Source organism: Oppia nitens, unplaced genomic scaffold (assembly GCF_028296485.1).
Source record: "Oppia nitens isolate AA-2021 unplaced genomic scaffold, nextdenovo-longstitch-racon4-pilon3 scaffold13_pilon_pilon_pilon, whole genome shotgun sequence".
In the NCBI taxonomy this organism is placed as follows: Eukaryota; Metazoa; Arthropoda; class Arachnida; order Sarcoptiformes; family Oppiidae; genus Oppia; species Oppia nitens.
In genome coordinates, this window is record NW_026533192.1 from 2,658,774 (window position 1) to 2,680,753 (window position 21,980).

The following is a 21,980-nucleotide window of genomic DNA, read 5'->3' on the forward strand; positions in this document are numbered from 1 at the left end:
AAAATTATTTGTTATTTCAGTTGAGATAAACACTTGAATGATATCAAAGAATTTAGAAGAGTTTGCGCTTTTATTGTCAAAAACAATAGCCATCTCTTGTTTAACGCTTTTCATAATTTTCTGTTTCATTAAAAGTCATTGAATTCATTGCATTATTTGAAACAGAGATATAATTAATTGAGTAATTGTTTGTTATATAAACTAAATAAAGTTTGAAATATTAAATAAACTAATTAAAAAAGTGTGTTCAACAATAACATCTATACATATTATGGACATTGACCAGTAAGCGGACAATTATTCAAATTGGTTCAGTTATGCCCCATTCGTCGGCTTCATCGGCAATATCGGTGCAATCGCCGCGCTCTCCACTATCAGTACAATCTCCTGATATTAGCGAACCGTTGTCTCCCAACGCTTCCAATCACAGCTATCAGAGCATTGCAAGTGTTGAAACCGGACTTAACTCGACATCAGTTAGTGTTGTGTCACACTTGAAGAGTCATTCACCGCCCAGTGTTGGACACAATCACAATAAGTGCGATACAATGTTAAATAGGGACACATCTACGCCTTCATCAATCATAGATCCGGGAGATGAGAGAGAAAACTGTTCATTAGATGAAGATTACTTCAAACCATATAAAAGATTGCGAATGCAAGAATCGTCCGGTGCTGATACCGAAGACAAGTCAATAATGAAACAAACAGTTACTCCACGACGCGAATCACCGGTAGATGAGGTCAACGAAAGCGACAAACCATTGACTTCTTTCCTTATTAAAGACATATTATCACACAAACCAAAGATGTGTACAGACATTATTAATAGTGAAACCCGTGGTATAGTTAGGCCCTGGGATTTAGATACTTCACAACACAATACTCTCCATCACATCAATAATTTTGATCGCATTTCACATCATAACCGAAGGCCGCGTTCGGCTGACGACGACTCGCGATCCGAAAGGTCTGAAAGTGATTCATCGGAAAGTCCGACCATTAGTGGTACAAACAATGCATTGACATCACCTCTCGATGCACTCTTCCAGATGACAACCAAAGCCTTTGATGGTATCGACGGAAGTGAGAAGTCTTCGGGTAAGTCATTGCATTCAAACATAATTTTGTTGCACACGTTTGGAGGTCTGTGCTGTTTAGCACTCATTTACTAAATTACAATCCAATAACTATTATATAATAAGTAATCATATGATACACCATTGAAATTCAAGTCTATAACATAATTATTTAATTATCAGTGTCATTGCGGTCACTATTTTAAAGTTTAAATTGATATTAAATGCGATTTTCAAAACAAAATTGATTACAATTATCATTGATTTTTAATGTCTTTAATTTGTTTATCCATTTATAATATCAATTCAAACTGACATAAGAAATGATTGAAAGTCTCAATGCGTGAGCTGTAAAACAAAGCACTGTATTATTATTACTATTATTATTATTATTATGATTATTACATAGTATTTGTATTATCATTATAAGTTATACGGGTTTTCTCAATATATAATCCCAAACCCAAGCATCTGCTCCTTTTCCTCAACTAATTCTCTATTTTTTTATATTTTTATATTTTGCACCCACTTTTCCACATAAAATTATGTTTTAAAAAACATTATTTCAATTATTTATATTTTTACATTTTGTTATACTTTTTTTTGTATATTAGAAATTGATATTATGATTAATTTAAATAAACTAATTGTTATCATAAATTGAGATTAAATTTCTCATTAAATGTTGATATGTAGGGCGTTATATAAGTGTCGATTTGTCTGATAAAAATGATAAATATCGATATGGGTTTAGGTTTGCCATTTGTTTGCTATACATTTAAACATAATTTGAGGCATAAAATTTAGTTGATTATTGCATACAATAGAAATTCAAATATAATAAAAATATATAATCATAAAAACAATGAATACATGTTAAATATGCAAAAATCATTTATATAGTTTTTCAAACATATGCTTCAAACATATCACAACTTATTATTAAATTGTTGAGACATTTGCTGTGTAAACATATTTCTTAAAAATAATGTGTTGTATCAGTTTGTGGCAATAAGTGGCAATTAATATCATATAAATAGTTGGAAATATAGCTAACAATTTAATTATATATTTGAGATAAAATACCAGTCTTTGGGTGATTGGGGTGTTTGGTGTGTTTGGTGTGTTTGGTGTACCCCTAAAGAGAAATGTTTGTTTTGATCATAGCTGGAGATGAATCAGGCAGTAAATCTTCATTGCAATAGACTATTACTAAATACTAAATAAAGTTTATACAAATTATATACGATATGCCATTAGTTAAGCAACATATACAATGTATATATACAATATATTAGACATTTTGCTTCAAAACTAAGAACTATCTCTCTCTCTCTCTCTCTCTCTCTCTCTCTCTCTCTCTCTCTCTCTCTCTCTCTCTCTCTCTCTCTCTCTCTAAAGTAAAATATTTGTAATATATATATATATAATATACAGTATATGTGACTTCTTCAGTCTAAATACTTTTCTACAAGTGATTTAAGACTTAAATTATTGTTAAGACATCACAAAGTAAAGGCACCAAATTAGTCTCTCTTTCTTTCTCTCTTTCTTTCTTTCTTTCTCTTACTCACTCACTTACTTTATAGTAGTTGTTTGGCATACAAACAACACGTTAGCTATAAATTGTCGAAATTGTCACAACATTCAGCACTACTATTGTAAGTGTTATCCGATACTCGGGTTTGTACCCAATGTTTGCTTTTTACAGTCTTCTCAGTCATAGATATTTATTGTGTACCAAATTGTGCGTCTCTTTGCTGTCGGAGAGCTTCTTATGGCAGACCCTTATGTCAGACCCTCATTGCCTTCATCTCGAAGACAGACCTCATTCCTCAAACACTATTAGTCTGCATCTCTCTCTCTCTCTCTCTCTCTCTCTCTCTCTCTCTCTCCTAATTTATTGATAACGAATAGTAATTATATTAAATTTACTAAAAAATAGTCTCATATTAAAAACACATATGCGTATATGCTTTTAAATTTTATTACATTATTGAGTGGCCTCTAAACAGATGACTGGCCACAAAAAAATGATAACATCACATATTTCTCAGATAACCAATTGAATTTGAATACATTCAGTATATAACAGAGTATAAAATTAAAGGTCCATTAAATGGTTTTTTACTAATTTTACTGAAATTTTCTGTGATTTAACTCTTGAATGTTTGTCGTGTGAATACTTAAGGATAGGACTGGTATGTAAATTATATCTTCCTTTCCCATACTAGTATTGCTAACTTAATGTTATCTTAAAGACTGAGATAAACACTATAAATAATTTGGTGACATTTGACACTAAAGTGCATCTCATGTATTGTATACATAAATTTAAAATTCAATAATAACTTCATTGCAGTTTACAATAGTTTTTTGATTAATCAAATTCGATACAAAAATAAGGTATTTAAATGAAATGATTTGTGCCATTAAACAGCTCATTGAGCGATCGACCCTCCAGTACCTTAACATAGACTGACTATGTATTCAATATTGTTGTTGTGTTAGCGCATCCATATATGAGCTGACATAACAAATCTATAGGCAAAAAGCAGTTGCAGTCGTGCAATAAGTTCATCACTGTGTTTATGATTGCCCGCAACTAATCGACAATCATATTATAATATGAGAATTAGTTACCTAATAGTCGAGGCATATGTCGGTCCATAGCAGCCAACAGGCTATGTGTTGCCTTTTGATGTATTACCGCAATATCGTGACCGACCGGAGCTGTGACTCGGGTTACAAACTCCCAGAGTTGCTGTGCTATGAGCCCTCTATTTGCAAACACATCTATGCTTTTAAGTTGATGGAGGAGGGGGTTAGGTATGAGCCGTAATGAAGTCTTCTAAATATTATTACTTAAAAAAGATACACCTGTTTATTAACTGATAGTATAATTTACTTACTGAGAGCGTAAACTCATTTATATAATAAAAAATAGTAAATAAAAAATACTGAGATTTATGTTTATGAAGTGTTGTACATTATAATGAAATAGAGGGGAACGTTAGGTTAGTACTTAGGCCAAGGCATACACCTCAGCACAAGTAATATATCACAAAAGTGATACAAATCTGATTGTTGGCTGATATTAGACAAGAGATGAAGATTAAAGAGTTTACGATCGCAATCATCAACAACTTGAGAGATAATTAGAGTAAAGAAATATATCTCAAACAACAATCTTTATATCGATATAAATGATGAAAACGATAGCATTTTTATCAGAAACATTAAAAAACGAGATCCGATTTGATGTTATTTTGTTGTTTATAAAGAATTTTTCGATTTAAAGATAGCATTAAATCTTTTTTTGTTGAAGATATGATCAAAATTGTGGTGAAAAATATTTTATGATTCGATATTATCACTACTATTAGTAGTATACAAGAGATGATAATAAAATATAACAATACTTTATGAATGAAATATTTTAAACATATTTTTATGTTAAGGCACCCAATTTTTATTTAATAGTTTTACTATCATTCAGTATATACCGCATATTTACTGTGTATTATATATATATAAACCATAAATTCATATCCAATCGCATGAAATATTTTTCAAAACGTATGGATCTTAAATAACGTGTTTTATTACATTTAACTGTAAGACTCTATTTCCGAAAATATAGTAAATTATTTTTATAAATATATTACTTTACTTTTAAAAAGAGGATTTAAAATAGCCGTAAATTACTAGCGAGTGAGTGTTTGAGAGAGAGAGAGAGAGAGAGAGAGAGAGAGAGAGAGAGAGAGAGAGAGAGTATAATAGTTAAGATGAGTTTAGTATTTAGTGGTTCACAAGGCTTGGCATTTATTGGAGGTGTGTGTCTCTGTTGTGCACATTGTTTGTTGCAATGCTTAGATAGAGCTTTATATCCAGTATGATAGCCTTAGTTTGATACCAGTGCTGGTAATGTAAGTCTATTATAAGGAGTCGTAGTAATAATTCGCACCTCCGGTCGCTTTTAATTATATGCCGGCAACTGAGGCATCAATAGTCACGCGGAGCGGCATTTCTTTGAGAAACCATTTTTGGTGCAAATACTGGCATCTCTTTAGTGCTCCTATGGATGGGCTTCAGGCTATCAATACATCTCACTCCTAACGATGCTGTTTATTGGCGTTGTGGGTGATTGTGATGAACAACACATCCAAACACTAGCAGTCACTAAACAACTATACAACAGACCTTTCAATTGACTCTTTACTAAATTATATTTAAGATTCACTTACTCTACATTTCTTCGATTCTGAGATGTCATTGCAACGGTGTATACGAGTAAACGGTGTGAATGGCGGCACAAACTACCAAATCAAACCTTAGACCTCATTGTTCCCATAGTTATTATGTTATGTAGAGAACAGTGGTGATGGCCTCAAGTGAGCCTCAAGTACTCTCTGTCCGCATACCTAACAAATGACAATTTCGGCACCTCTTAGACTATGTAAGTGAGGGGTACTTTACCCACAATAATAGCCTTGAAAAGTCATGTCGAGGCCTTTATATAAGTGCTATTACTATGTTATTGATATGATTTACATTTTTCAGATAATAATTATTCAATAATACATTTTTATAAAATATTCACTAACTATAGCACAATATATATATATATACAGCATATACCGTAAACAATTGCAAGCCTTTATTTAACTTAAAAGAGACAATCAATTGATACATAAACGAGTGCTAAATCGATATATATTTTCCGACACATTGTATTCAATTGAATGAAAAATATATTTCTATATAATGAAAATTGATGAATGATTTGATATCATAAAAAACATTATTATCTTTTAGTGTGGATGTTATGAATTCAATAGATATAAATAATATTAGATTTCTATTGTATTCAGTAAAACATATCTTCAAGTATTTCACTTAATGTTTAAAAATCTAAAGAATTTCTTACTATAAGATAAGTTAATCCATTGAAAAATTCATTTAAGATTTGAATTATTCATTTTGGAAAAAACATTTAATCATATATTATAAAAAATTGTTTAACACAACAAAACAACAATAAAATATCGATTGTTATTCAATTGAAAAAATAAATTTAAATGTCATTTGCTGTTTGAAATGTTATATACTATTTTGTTGGTGAATAACACAAAATGATTAACTACTCTATGTGTAAAAGTGATAAATAATTTGCTTCACTGAAAGTGGTCTTAAATGTAATAACTCTTATGTTTTGTTGGATGAAAAGGCATTTTAAAGGCAAAAAAGCATACAAACACATACACACACAGACGTATATACTGTATATTTAAATTTATATATATATATATATATATAATAATTTGTTATATATATATAGTGTTAATAACAGAATATTCGTAAATATGGTTAGTTTGTGTGTTTTGTTTGGCATAACTAATGTTGGAATGTAATGGTGTCGACATTGGATGCCATCCATCCTTAATGTGCTTTTATATAACAAAAGTGTTGGTCCTCTGAACATACATTAATAACATTTACATTATATCTAATATTAAATGAAAGCATTTTACAAATTATGCAAACATTTTGTTGTAGTTTGTATTACACATATAATATTTGGTATTTATGGTGATAATAGGTTGACTACCAATGTTGGGTCGTCTACTTCATTAGGCTTAGCACGTCTTAATGGATCTGATATAGCAGTGATGGCAGTGACTGAGTGGAGGAAAATCAAATCATTCCCGACATTCCTCACAAAATTGAGTTTCTCTATGAGTTTCACAACAATTGGACACAAAAACTATACTTTCCTCTGCTCTCGACTTGTGATTCATTACTTATATTCACCACTTGAATGGCAAATACATGACATCAACATATCTAACACAATCAATACATTCATTTATTTCTATATATTATATAAAATATCATATATAGTATAAAGTATTAAATAACTGATACACCAATAAGCAAGACAAGCATGAATAGGTGTACATTCATATACAGCCATATAATAAAAAGGCATCACTTGAGCTACAGAAGCTACATAAGCTTTTGTGAATAATAATTTGATACAAAGTACCTAACCTTTAAAGCAATCTCTAATGTATAGCACAGGCATTAAATCAAATATATTTTCATCCGATCCACTCATTCCACGTGTTTGAGCAATCATTTCGAGGCTATTTAAGCCGATCCGAGCTAACTGTGCTACATATTGCCATTATAAACGTTTATTGTCATTAATCACTTGCAAACTCATAACAACATAATGGCATTACTTTAACCATAAAGTTGAATATCAAACAAAATATCAGAGCCCTGTTTGACTAAAAAATTTATACAATGATTATTAAACAAATAGCTTTTATTGCTTTTTATAGCATTATAGTTATTTTATAAACCTTAACTAATAAAATATTTTTCACTTCAATTAAATCAATGAATTGTTAGATTGTTGAAGCAATAAACACAAATTTTGCATAAATTTTAATTAATATTTCAAAATTAATATATTTTAAAAAATTTATTTGCTAAATACTCTTCAACTTAACTGATAAAAACATAAAATATAAAAGTAATTAAATTTATTTTTTAACACAATTTTGATATTTTATACAAATGAATATAAATATAAAAAGTAATTAGTTTTAAATTCTTTTTAAAAGTAAGTTATTGTAATTAAATTGTTTTTATAACATATTTTTATTTTCATTTTATAATGTGTTGTGTTTTGTCTGATTTTTCATTTATAGTTCACATAATATAAAAACTATTGAAGTGAATAAAGAAAATTTGATTATTAATGAATGAAAATATTAGTTTAAATATTAATTAAGATATAATTAATATTTATTATCAAAAATTATTTCCAATTTTATTCTGAATTATAAATAAGTTATTTGTTGATTAAATATTAAAGCAAAAACTCTATAAAAATAATTTTATTTTCTATATTTTGCAATATTAATCATTATTAAAAGTAATAATCAGACTATAAATTATCACATTTTAAAATTGTTTTTAAAAATAAAATAATTATAATAATAAGTTTTTATGCTAAATATTTTAAATAATTTCAATGTACACAATTTTGTAGCTATAAAATGCTTTAGTAAATATTAATAGTAATAATATTATTAAAATTAAATCAACTATTTTAAATTATATTATTAATTACATTGTTAAATAATATTAAATTTTATTATTAAAATAATAGTGAAAGTACTTACTATTAGTTACTAATATATTATTTTAATTTATATATAAAGTTAGTGAATAATAATGTAATAAAATAACTGTATACAAAATTTAAAAAAACATTTTATGTAATTATCAAATGTGATAATTATAATAAATCAATTTTAAGTTAAATAGAGTTTATTTATATTAAGATATTGTGTATATATGATAACAAAATGCATTTAAAATGCATTGAGTTTTAATTACTCAAATGACAAATAAATATCTTTTATTTAACAGTGAGATAAACCTTTTATTTCTATATTCAATAATAAATAACGATATTCCGGTATTATATAAATCACTTTTGTGTAAATCATATTTTATTTTTATATGTTATTTGAAAAATATATAATTATTTATTTTGAATTTAAATGATTGTAATTGATAATAACCAATAACATATACTGTTTTATATTTAGGGTTGATAAATTACAGTAATTTATTATTTTCAATGTAATCTACAGTAAAGTGCTGGAAAATCTTATTAATATAATTATTTAAAACAATTTTTATGATATTTATCATTGAATATTGAAAAATATGTGTTTATAATGTGTTAACAATTTTATTTAAAATAATATTCTGATTATATATAAAAAATTTTTTAGTATACCTTCTAATTAATTATTAATAGTTTATAATTAGGTGATGACCTAATTTCGAATTTATGTATGTATTTTTGTCTTTGTAATTTTCATGTAATTTACATTGGTAATTTACCTAAATTACATGAATAACAACCCTTAATTATATTGTATACAAAATATATAAGAGAAATCACTAGGAATTGAGTTTAACTTAAGTTAGTTGAGTGACAGCTAACACATTCAACTCATATGTTAAGACATTGTGTATATAAAGAGAGCATAGAGTGGGCACAACTGGTCCGAAAACAATTAAGATTAATCACAACTTATAATATGGTATCACAAAAACAAATAAATTAACTAAAGTTTATGATTACCATTAAAAGACAAAAAAGAAAGAAAGACAGTTTGCACCGGTATTACGATTAGGAATAAACAGTAAATTAGAGTTATATGCAATAAATGAGGCAATCGTTTAGAGACAACAGTGCTCTGTCTATACTAACGAGTGATTTGATATGATTCCCACTTCTGATCCAAACAAACATAGCATTCACTCAAATGACTGCAAATGTATGCATAACTAACACATAAGTCGCAAGTTTTAAGCTTTTAATTATTTGCCTCAAAAATATTTTTACTTTTTCTCTCTCTCTCTCTCTCTCTCTCTCTCTCTCTCTCTCTCTCTCTCTCTCGGTGTTCACTTGAATGCATGTAATGAATACAATCAAATCGTTTGTTGTAAAAGTAATTTTCGTTTCACTTAAAGTCTTAAATAGTGATTAATTGACTAAAAATTAAGATAAAAACAAAAAATTATTATATACTATACAGTACTTTAAGATATACTGTTTTTGATTACCTTTTTATTTAAGAATAAATATTATTTTGTTTTTAAAAGCATTCAATAAATAAATTTTTAGTTTAATAGAGAAAACTAAATAAGTTAAAGAAAGGCGAGGTTTATAAAAGTGTTGTTTATGATAATAGCATTTAAGACAAATGTTATCTTAAGTTTAAGTATAAAAATATATAAATAGTATATATACGGTATATAAAACAAAAACACTGTATATAAGTAATGATTGACTTCATTTGGCCACATATTGTAAGCTTACCTTAAATGTGATGCCAAACAATATAATGATTACTATACTTAATCAGAGCGCTTCCCATAACTAATAGTAATATTATTTTCTTCAATGATTATCTGTTTAAGTGAATGAGTGGGTGATTATTGCATCCAATGAACACTACATTAACCAAATAACTAGTAAATCAAGTGATTCAACTCAAGTAACATAAATAATATATGAAACACTTAAATATTATTATGTTATTGTATACTATTATAGTATATCATATATTTTATATTCAATTTATATTAAAGATAAGATTTTAACTATATATTTATAATATATTTAATATTATATTATATCTGTTTTATCATTATATAGTAAGTTGTATTTATTTAAGTTTAATACTAAATGAATTTTGTGATAAATTTGATGTAAATGTGATAAACATATAGTTTTTCATGAGCTGTCTATTGACTGATTCCGTGATACAGTTAATTCATTAATTTAAAACAAGATATTAGTCTTATCAAAGTTTTATTTATGAAAAACAAAATTAAACACTAATTTAAGTTAGAGATAACAACATTTAAGTAAAAATAATTTATCTTTCATTAAATTAAAATAAAGTGAGTGAGTGTGTGTGTGTGTGAAAGAGAGAGAGAGAGAGAGAGAGAGAGAGAGAGAGAGAGAGAGAGAGAGAGAGAGAGAGAGAGTACTTAATTATGACATAAAATGAGAGACTAAATGATAAGTTGTTTAGTGATGTCTCAGAAATAGTCATTATAGGAGTCTATTACGGGAAAAGTGATGGGTCTTAGGGTAAAAGCGGGCAAAAATCGACTCAATTTTAGACCTTTTTTTGTTGAGTTACTGCAATAAATGCCTAAATTTATTTTAGTTCATATAGTTGTTCATATGAGTTGATCAGGAGATTCGTGAGGAATGGTATGCATATTGATGTTATAAACCGGGTTCTCATTCATATGAATTGTGATGCGAGTAGTGCTCACACATATATACAAAAGAGGCCGACAGTTGCCTCCAACAGTTTGCCTCAATTCACGCCCCGCTGACTTGTTTCGCACCTGGGATGGGGTCAGAGATGCACACATCGGGCCATCCGGACAGACATCCATTGCATGTATGAGAGAGACTAACAGTGATGAACACAAACTCAAAACATAACTTAGTTTCATATGAATTAGGGATCACTGAATCTGCCCTTCAAACACACTGCCATTCAATACCAGTGCCAGTCCTAATAGTCTTGTTTTAGTCATACTGTTAGTATAATAACTATTATACATCAGACATGTAGTTCCTCTTACCGTCCATTTCTTAAATCGACAATTTGTTGGCAAAGTTTGTCTTAACTTTTCGGACTCTATTATAAATATATTTAGTTATTCATTATTCGTATCTTGCAATTCATATCATTAACTCATGTGTTATATTTGAAAAAACAGTTATTTTTCTTGTCGTTCATTACTACATTTGACTTAAATTTATTTTTGACTAATTTTTGTATTTCGCTTTCACTATAATATATAATATTAGAGTTGTCTTTGACTGAACATTACATTTGAAACATAAATTCATTTGCCATTTACTCGAGTCTTATTCACCGTTATTTTAAATACACTCTTATTGTTGTTTAACAAATTGTTTTATAATTTTTCGTGTTTTTTGTTAATATATTTCACCAATTTTTATAATATTAAAATTTATGGTTTTTAACTTAATCATTTCATAACATAAACATAAAACAATTCTATATTGTATAACTTCAATATGCAAAGTTTAATGAATTTTTGCGTGTTTTAGTAAAATATTATTATTTTGTAATTATTTTAGTTGTATCAAACATATCAATTTATATTATATGGCTAACTAATAAAATACATTAATTATTAGATATATAATTCATGTTTCAATTTTAATTATGTTAGTTATTTTTAAACTTAAATAAGTGTACATAAAATTGAAATACAGTATATCTTTATGTTTAGTTGAATTGCGTGTTGTATAATACTAAAGTATACTATTATTAAATATTTTTCAGTATTTATTATATTTTGCATAATTAATACCTTTATAGAGTAAAATATTTTGGCAATAATAATATTGTTATAAAAAATTATAGTCATTAATACGTATATTAATTTATTACTTAAGCAAAATTAAAGTAAATACATAGTATTTATGTATAAAAATAAAATTTAACTTTTTGCTTACATTTATTTATTTAACGTAATATTATATACAGTATTATGATATTTAATCTAAGGACATTGTTTAACATAATTATTAATCCTAATGCAAACAATAATTTTTTAAAAATATATTTAGAAATTAATTCATTTTTATCTTGACTTATAAAATACAACTTAAATATAATTTATTTTATTGTATATCTATTATTTTTAATCGATATTTTTATATATTTTATTAAAAAATAATTAGTATCAATTTATCTATACTTGTTTGCAAAATATATTTTTTAAAATCAATAATTAAATTTAATATTATGTTGATTAATTGATTAAAAAACCTGAAAATATAAAACTTAAATTAAGTTATAAAATCTTGTGAATATATTTGTGAAAATAATAAAAATCTATTACTACATAAATCATATAAAAACGTGATCTTGAAATAAATAGTTAATATTAAGATTACTTTTAAATATTTTCTAAAAATATTTTCTAAAAATATTTGAATATAATATATATATTAATAATTGAATATTAAATCTATAAAAAAATGTGTTTAGTATAAAAGATAATATAGATTTGTGTATATTTAGATTATGTTTAACAAGTTGTCTGTAACAACATTTTTATAAATTTATTTGAACATCATTTTAGTGCCAAATAAAAGCTTTAAAATAAGTCACCAGTTTTTACTATATATGAAATATGGTTTGAAATCACTATTATTTTATTTCAATCAGAGAGCGGTTTTTGTTTAATACAAGAACCAAACAATATATCATATTTATTGAATAGGTATATAAAAGAAATGATATTATATTATAAATATGCCTTAAAGATAGCCCTGAGCTTTAAATTGTCTGTCGGTTCCTACCATTTAATCAAATGACGATATGTTTATAAATTATAATCTTAACAACACTTGATTTTCTTAGTAAACATTTTTATGCTTATATTAGATTTGTTTAGTAAACATTTTAAGTGTTAATTTGTGATTCTTAATATTAATAATCGACAATAAAATAAAAACAACAATCTAATAATTGTATTTTTTGTTTTATATTAAATTATTACACAAAACCTAAATTAAAGCAATTGTCACGCATAATGGTTACTATAATATAAATAGCAGTCAATCATAAAAATTGTTAAATTAATAGATGGACTGAAAAATAGATAGAAAAGGGAGGGAGGGATACGTTAAAGATATTATTGAAGTCAAATGTGAAGATCAAAGATAAAATTAATGTGTGTTATGATTATATAGCGGTTCATCACTTCAGAGGATAGTCTTAAACTCATTTCAAAGTAAAGTGAAGCCCTATTTATTATTGGGAAAGTTAGATACATAACATTTTTTCAAATTTCATTCATAAATTATATTAAGTTACAATAATAATTTAGCGATAGGTAGTATATGATGTCAACTTTTAAAACTTACACATTTTTCAAAATTAACTATTAATAATTTAAATAAAATTAAATTATTCATTTAATTTAAAATGTCTGACAAATTTTATGTAAAATTGCAATTATGTATTTTTATAATTTTTAAATATATAAATTAAAAAAAATTATATTATATAAAAGATTTATTAAATTTCGAAGTGTATAAATTTATTTTATAAATTCATTTAGCTTTAATTAATTAAATTTTATTATTCTAAACACAATATAATAACACTTAAACAAAAAAAAAACTTTTATAATACAGTAATATTTTGTTTTGATTGCTTTAGTTTAAGTCTTTTATAAATTTATTATATAATTGTTTACTAAAATTAATGACAAATTTTGGTTTATAGGCATTCCTTTAAATAATATTACATTTATTGAAATAACATAAATGTTTATCTATCATATTTCATCGACAAATGTATTAAATGAATTGTGATTCATATGAATGATAGATGTCTTAAATGCTACAAAATGTTTGCAATGATGTGATACAAACCATGAGCTCAAGGAATGCCATTTTATGGACCACATCCATATGTGTGACATAATGGCAAATATCTATCAATTTGTTGTCTAAACTCTTATTTCAAATGACAAACAAACAGAGAGAGAGAGAGAGAGAGAGAGAGAGAGAGAGAGAGAGAGAGAGAGAGAGAGTTCAGAAATAAAGTGTTAGAAAAATTAGTGCCAAATATTTATTGATTAAAAAAGTGTGTCTTTTAAGTGTTAGAATATATGCTTTTCATGTGAAATAGTTTTCTTTCTACTGATTTCTATTGAAATAAAGCGTTTAATTAAATAGTTGTATACAATTGTCTGCTTGAGTGACACCAAAACAAGTGTACAATAAAATAGTCAGTCTATTCATTCATCGGATAAAATATCAGTAAAATTATTGTCAAAAGAAGTGAAACACAGAAAATTCAATTTAATTTATGGCAAACAATAAATGAAAACTATGGCAGTGTTTCCGGTTTTCACTGAAAAACATGCGTCAAATGGTAAATGAATTATTATCATAGACTATACAACTGTCGCTGAGATCTGCCTCAAGATTGACAGCACTGGGAGGCGAGTAATAGTAGTAATAATGGCACTTAAAATCAAACGGACGGACAAAACAACTACCAATTCTCCTAAATGAGTGCTAATGCGTGAGGATATATGCCTTCAATACTAGTCTACTGTTTCTCATTCATCCTATTTATGCTACCAGTGCTCTCTACATTAAGATTAACTTTTCTTAATTTTTTCATTGGTTTTCAGCAAAACAATATCATTATTTTCATAGTTTTTTTTTGCTAATAAAATTAAAAACACTAAAATACAATTTAAAATTATTTTCTAAAGCAAATCATATTATTAAAAATAATACTTAATCTAATGATCACATTATTAGCTATTAAATTAAGTCAAGTATAATACAATAACTTATAATCGATTATTTAAACACATATTAAATGTAGAGTGAAATGTATTTATGATTTATTAGTTTTTTTGACTATAAGAGTACACTGTAAGAGTGAAAACTTTGATTAAAAGCCTATATTTATAAAAAAATATTAGATATAAATTAAAATGTTATGTATAAATATATATCGATAAATTATTTTTTATTTAATAAATTTGTTAATTTGTCTTAAACTACAACACGTTTAACGTGAATTTTATTAAATGAGTTTTGGGCATAATTTTTGCCACTTTTCGGTACTTTGTTATTAGTTAAGCGTCTCTACAAATCACTTAAATTATTATACTATGATTTAGTATTGAGAGCGCTTTTGCCGATATATATATAACATGTGAAACAAGCATTAAAAGTGATTACAATTTTAATAATTGATGAGTTTTGATGTGTTGTCTAATGTCTGGTGTAAAGCTAAGCTTAAATATTACGGTCGTATTAAGTGATTTGAAAAACATCAGCGAAGATAAGTCTTTGGTTTTGGTTTTTGATATTTTAATCACAATTTTTTGTATACCTCTTACGATATGTAAAGTATGACATTCCTGTTATTAATAACAATATAATGTATTATAATTCATATATACTCTATATTTAACCATTCATGTGTTTTAAGCTTAAGGTTAGGTTTTAGGTTTAGCATGAATTTCAAAACAATATTACATTATTCCGTAATAAATGTATATATTTTATATTACATGTTATTGGTTTAGTTAATATAATAAATCAATTCTAATAGTAATTTATTTGATGCATATGTATTTTGATCTATATTATATTGCAATGATATTATATTATATTTATAAAATAATATATGCAGTTAATATATTTTAGTTTAGGCACTAATTCACTGCACAGTTAGTTTGTAGTCCAAACATATATATTTTGATAACACTCCCATTTTTCAGATAACATTATCAGCCATTGCTAACAACATTTTTAACAAATCAATGGGACTATCGTTTTGTTGGTGAAAACTATTTGAGTTATAGGTTTGCGTGTCATTCAAATAAAGCTATCATTGCGTATACAGTATACCAATAGTTAAAACACTGCATTTAATTTATACGCTTATTATTCAGTGAAATAAAATATTGATGCAAATAATTGATTGTTTTATTTTTGAATATTTGAATATTTAAATACTTTGTTTTTTTATTACTTAACTGTTTAACGGCTAATATTATAAAAAAGAATAAAATGTTTATAACATTTATTTTTATCAATCATATATTATAAAATATCTTAATGTTTAGTTTTCCTAAAAGGATATATAAATTTTAAATTATCTGTTTATTTAATTGACATAAATGTTTGTTATTGTACTAATAAAAAGTCAAATGAATTATATTTTTAAAATAAAATTGATTTAAGAGCTTTTGATAAGACATGTGAATGAATTCAATTATATATAAAAAAATTCAATTATATCATAATATATAAGCATATTATTTAAAACATTCAATGTTGTTTATTTCATGAAAATTGATTTTAAAATTAATTTATAATGACTTTTAAATTATTAAGTTTATTTTTTATTCATTGCACAAACTAATTTGCAATCAATTATATGTAAAATGTTTTTATATTAAATTTATCAAACAAGTGATCAAAATGACAGACATTGACTAGATTTTTAAGTAATATAATAGTATTACTAAACAAAATAATAATTAAACTTTATTATTTTTAATTATTATTTTTAATAAATAAATAACAAACAATTATAAGTTGACTTTAAATATGCTTTTTATCAATTATTAAATTTATAAATCAAATATAATTATTATGTCTGTTTAATAATAAATAACTATCTCTTTTATAAATGTTTATAATTTGTAGTTTAAATAGAAAATAATATTAATTTTGTGAGTTATGAACGCTATTGTAAGCAAAGTGTCAAATAAGTGATGTGTTATACCATTGAAAATAAGGTGAGAAAGAAGGGAAAGGTTTACAATATGAATGCAAACATTAATATTTTGTTATTTATTTATTTAGATATTTTTGCTAAAATCTTAGATCTTATTGAGAGCACTGATATAACATAGAGAGGGTCTCTAAGATAGAGGACTGGTATTTGTCAAGTTCTCAGCACTGGTTTATTAATTTTATACAAATATCATACTATCTTTAAACAGCTTTAGAGTGGCTTTTTGTGTTTATCTTTGTGTTAATAATGTGAGGATAACAATAATGATGACAACAATTGAAATAATTGTTATATAGCCTTAAGTTAACAGTAAAATAAAATTCACGTTTAATGATAAGCGTCTAATGAGTAAAACAATCTGTTTTGTCAAATACATAGTTAATGTACTGAATATGTGTTTTGGGAGACACACTATATTCACGCAATCAGTTATGTTATAGAAAAAGCTTTTGTATAATCATTTAAAATATAGTGTGTGAGTGAGTGAGTGATAGTAAATAAAACTAACTAAATATTATAATAATAGTATATATAATAATATTTGGAGAGCAAAAAACTTGAAAATTATAAAACACTATTAATGTTATGAAGAATATAATATATTTGTTGATAATGTCTGGTTTGCCACCCAATGCGCCGTTGCCTTCACTCCCGACACACAATTGGCTAACAATTGCAGCATTTGGTGACTTTTATAGATTATATGTTTTCATAGCCTCACACACACACATACATACATACATACACACACACACACACACACACACACACACACACACACACACACACACACACACACACACACTCATTCACTCATTTTCTATGAGTTTAGTCGTTGAGTTTCGATCAGTCATCGAGACTGACAGCCGGTGTTTAGTCAACAAATTATAGACTCGTTTATTGTTGAGAAGGAAATGATATAAAAAATATACTATTATAACAATATATATATATATATACTGTACTATACATCATATCAAATAATACGATTTGAAATATTATTAACCAATAAGTAAATCGAGACACAAAACAGATACTAAAAAATCAATTCCCTGTTAACACTATTTGCGGTTTACATTTCATACAAAATATTTTACAAAACGCTACAAAATTGTCTTTTTATTGTCTTTCCTGTAATTGTAAAGATAGCTGACAAACATTATAGATCTTATAAAAAAATTCTATAAATATATTTTTAAAGTAATTTATATATTATCGGTATATTAAAAGGGAAATCATATTAAAACATGGAAAATATTGTGCAAATAATATAAAAAATTAATATTTAAAAAAATCTGTTAAATATAATAATCTCATTCTATAATCTTAATAATTTTGGCCAAAAAATCTATTTTTGTTTCTCGAAAAACTCATTCATTAATTAATGTAAGACATTATCGCAATCATTATATCAATGGGGCTCTCCTTAAATAAACACGATTTTCTATTTATCTCTATATATTGTATTAGAGATAATGATTTTTAATAATAAAGTTAATTAAAAGCTTTATTAATTATTGTAAATTATTTATAGTCTATATTTTTAATTATATCCACTGAAATCATTATATATTATGAAATATAATAAAGAGTGTAAAGGGTTTTGGAGCACATTATTGTTAATCTTGAGAAATAAGTGGTACTTAATATAAGTAAGTAATGAGTAAATAATATAAAATTTAAGTTTTGAAATTATTGAGCTCTTAAACATTAAATCAACTCATTGTATCTTAAAAACCCGAGTATTATCAATAAGTATAGCATTAAAGATTAAATTTCAAATTATTTATGATATGTGAGATTGTCTGAGAGGGCGGCCATAGATTTTGACATTTTAAATATTAAAGTTATCAGTATTTCCTTTACAATATTATACAATATAAAAAATAATAGTTAGTGTAAATCATTAAAACATTAGGCGTTTGATGTTTTATATCCCTGAGCCATAAACAGTCAAATAGATGCAAATACAGGCTTCAGGTGTAACTAATAGTAAGTGTCGGCACCGTTTGTTGTGGCAGATACTGACAACTGATTACACTGAATCTCATTCAAGTAATTGAACCGATATTGTGTTAAATATGACAAAATGACCACTTCTTATAACTAGACATTACCTTTACATCCATGGGTGGCAAACATTTACAACATTTTACTCACAATTGAAATCTTATGAATGCAATTACAGTTTTAGTTTTATTAATAGCATTATATTTTTCCTATTATTTGCAATAGTTATACAAAGTTTGCAATCTTTTAAAATATGATTTCATTGATTGTTGAAATCAATTTATACCTTCAAATTAATTCTACAAACAGTTATCAAACAAATAACATGTTTTTTGACCCAATATTTTCTAATTAGTTGTCAATCAATCAATCTATTCAACATATATTGCATTTAATAGTTACTTATAATTTACATATAATTTTAGTCATTTATTTAAATAAATAATTTTTTTAAAAACTTTATTGTATAGTATAATACACTTAAGACAATGCACTCATTTGTTTATTGTCGGTAATTAAATAGTTAAACATAACCATAAAATATGTTTGTTAAAAATTAATGTTTAATTATAAGATTGTGTGATTGTAGTTAATAAATTTGATTGACTATAATTAAAGTGAATTTTGTATAAAAACAAGATTAACAAACAAATGTTTATATTTTAAATAATTCAAACAGTTGTATGTAAGAAGTGTCGGTTTTATATAATTTAATGATTAACACACAAACAGTCCATATGTTTTAGTATTTGAAACTATTATTATAATAACTTTAAATCTAATTTATGATAATTATTCATTGAAAATCTTGTATCACTTGTTTGTTATTAATTTATGTTAACAAGGATTGTAAGCATCAGTTTGTTGTATCTCTCATATGATTTAAATGACTTGATTTCTCATTTAAATCTCAATCTCTTTATATTTAAGATAATGTATTCAATTTCTTGAGGGCAATGAGTCTGAGGCTATAATTTGATATTATATAAGAAATTTTTCCATTTATTTATTTCATTGAACTGATTGAATCATTAATTGCTATAAATGTTTATAATAATTCAATTTAAATCTTAACTATTTGAGTGTAATTAAAGTGATTAAAATAATATTACCCATTTGTTTAATAGAAATATAATATTATTTTTGTTTTGATAAACTTGTTATTAAACTCATATAATTTTCACTCAAATCTAAAATTATTCAACTTTTAAAGCAAATTATGTATTGTCATAAAATTTTCAGTAATTTACTGCATATCATAATATTTTATTTATATTTGCTTTTTAATTTTTTTAACATGTAATATATTTATATATTAAATAAGTAATTTTTCATCTAATCTCATCAAATAAGTCATATCTAAATTTTATTTACTCCATAATTGTGCGCTTGGCTACACTGATCTTAAAAATTCAATTAAAATAAATTAAAAGTATTTAAGGCATTTCATACAAAATCATATATACAGTATATTGAATGTATAGTATCCGTAACAGGTTTATAATTTTTATAAATTTTATTGATACTAATAACTGCTAAACACAAATCAAGCAATAAAAACAAGTTATAAGCGTCAAAATTAAGAAATAATACTTAAAAACATTTGCTAATAACAATAAAAATATAACATCTAATTATGATAATTACTATTATTGATTAGAAGTTAATAAAATAATATAAAATATTAATCAATAAAAATGATTGACAGAATAGACTTAAATGTTATTGGAATGTAATTTAATAAAAATAAAAATTAATTAATACAATAAAAACAAAATAATAAATTATATAATGAGTTAATCAATATATACTGTTATTTATAGACGCATCGGCCGATCACTTGAATCTCTTCAGCAACAGATCGGCGCAGTCGAAGAAAAAACGGAAATCGAGGACAGCCTTCACTAATCACCAGATCTTTGAATTAGAGAAAAGATTTCTCTATCAGAAGTACTTATCGCCGGCCGATAGGGACGAAATCGCACAGACATTAGGACTGACCAATGCTCAGGTCATCACATGGTAAGTACCATTACATTTGATATTAAATAATTTTTTAAAATGTGTTATTTATTATATAGGTTTCAGAACCGTAGGGCAAAACTGAAACGCGATATGGAGGAGCTGAAGAAGGACGTGGATGCGGCCAAACTGATTCCGGTTCATAAAAGTCTATTAGAGATACAGGACTTGAATCTCCTAAAAAAGGCTGAATTGGCTGCAGTTCTTCACCAACACAGCAAATCGTCTCTCAGTTAATTGTTTTGTGGCATCTCTTTGTGTTCAAACATATCAACATTTATTTAAATATCTTATTTTTATTTTTAATATTAAGCTAAAAACTAATGCTATTATCAGATATTATGTGAATTTATTATTAAATTCTGTAATTGAATATAAAATCGAGTAATTATGACTATATTTACTTATATTTTATTATTTCTTGTATGTATTGCAATGTTTATCCTAATGTTATTATTATAAGACAGATAGAGACCAGTGTTTAGTGTTTATATGATATTATTTATTGCAAGCAATTGTAAGCAATGAGAAAGCTTTGTATAACCTAAGGGCTGACATTCATTGAGAGAGAGAAATGTGTTATTTTTCTCCCGAAATAATCGTTAAATCCCTAATAAATGACACCATTTGCTGTTAATTATTGTTTTACTTTTTTCCTTTATAATTACTACCAAAAAGTTAGAGATACTTATTATAAGCAATAAAACGGTTGGATTGAAGAGAAATTTGCATTTAATTCAATCGTCTCATTGCTTGTCATGTATTCCCATAAAACAATTGCTATTATTTTACTAGTAATCTGTTTTTAAAAAGCAATTCAAATAACTAATGTATTGTATTTTATGTTATTCAAGACATTATGACAAACATTATTTGCTACCGTTTATCATATTTGCATATTTAATGTCATTTTGATATTGAT

At 25.5% G+C, this 21,980-nt stretch overlaps 1 protein-coding gene across 1 annotated transcript; it reads left to right on the plus strand.

The window, feature by feature from the left end:
- The first annotated feature begins 286 nt into the window (after positions 1 to 286).
- LOC128957810 (transcription factor LBX2-like) lies at positions 287 to 21,300 on the plus strand. Its single transcript, XM_054303628.1, has 3 exons — positions 287 to 1,101; positions 20,860 to 21,058; positions 21,118 to 21,300. Exons 1-3 carry the CDS (start codon positions 318 to 320, stop codon positions 21,293 to 21,295), a joined length of 1,161 nt encoding a protein of 386 aa, XP_054159603.1. The 5' UTR covers positions 287 to 317; the 3' UTR covers positions 21,296 to 21,300.
- The last annotated feature ends 680 nt before the right edge of the window (positions 21,301 to 21,980 follow it).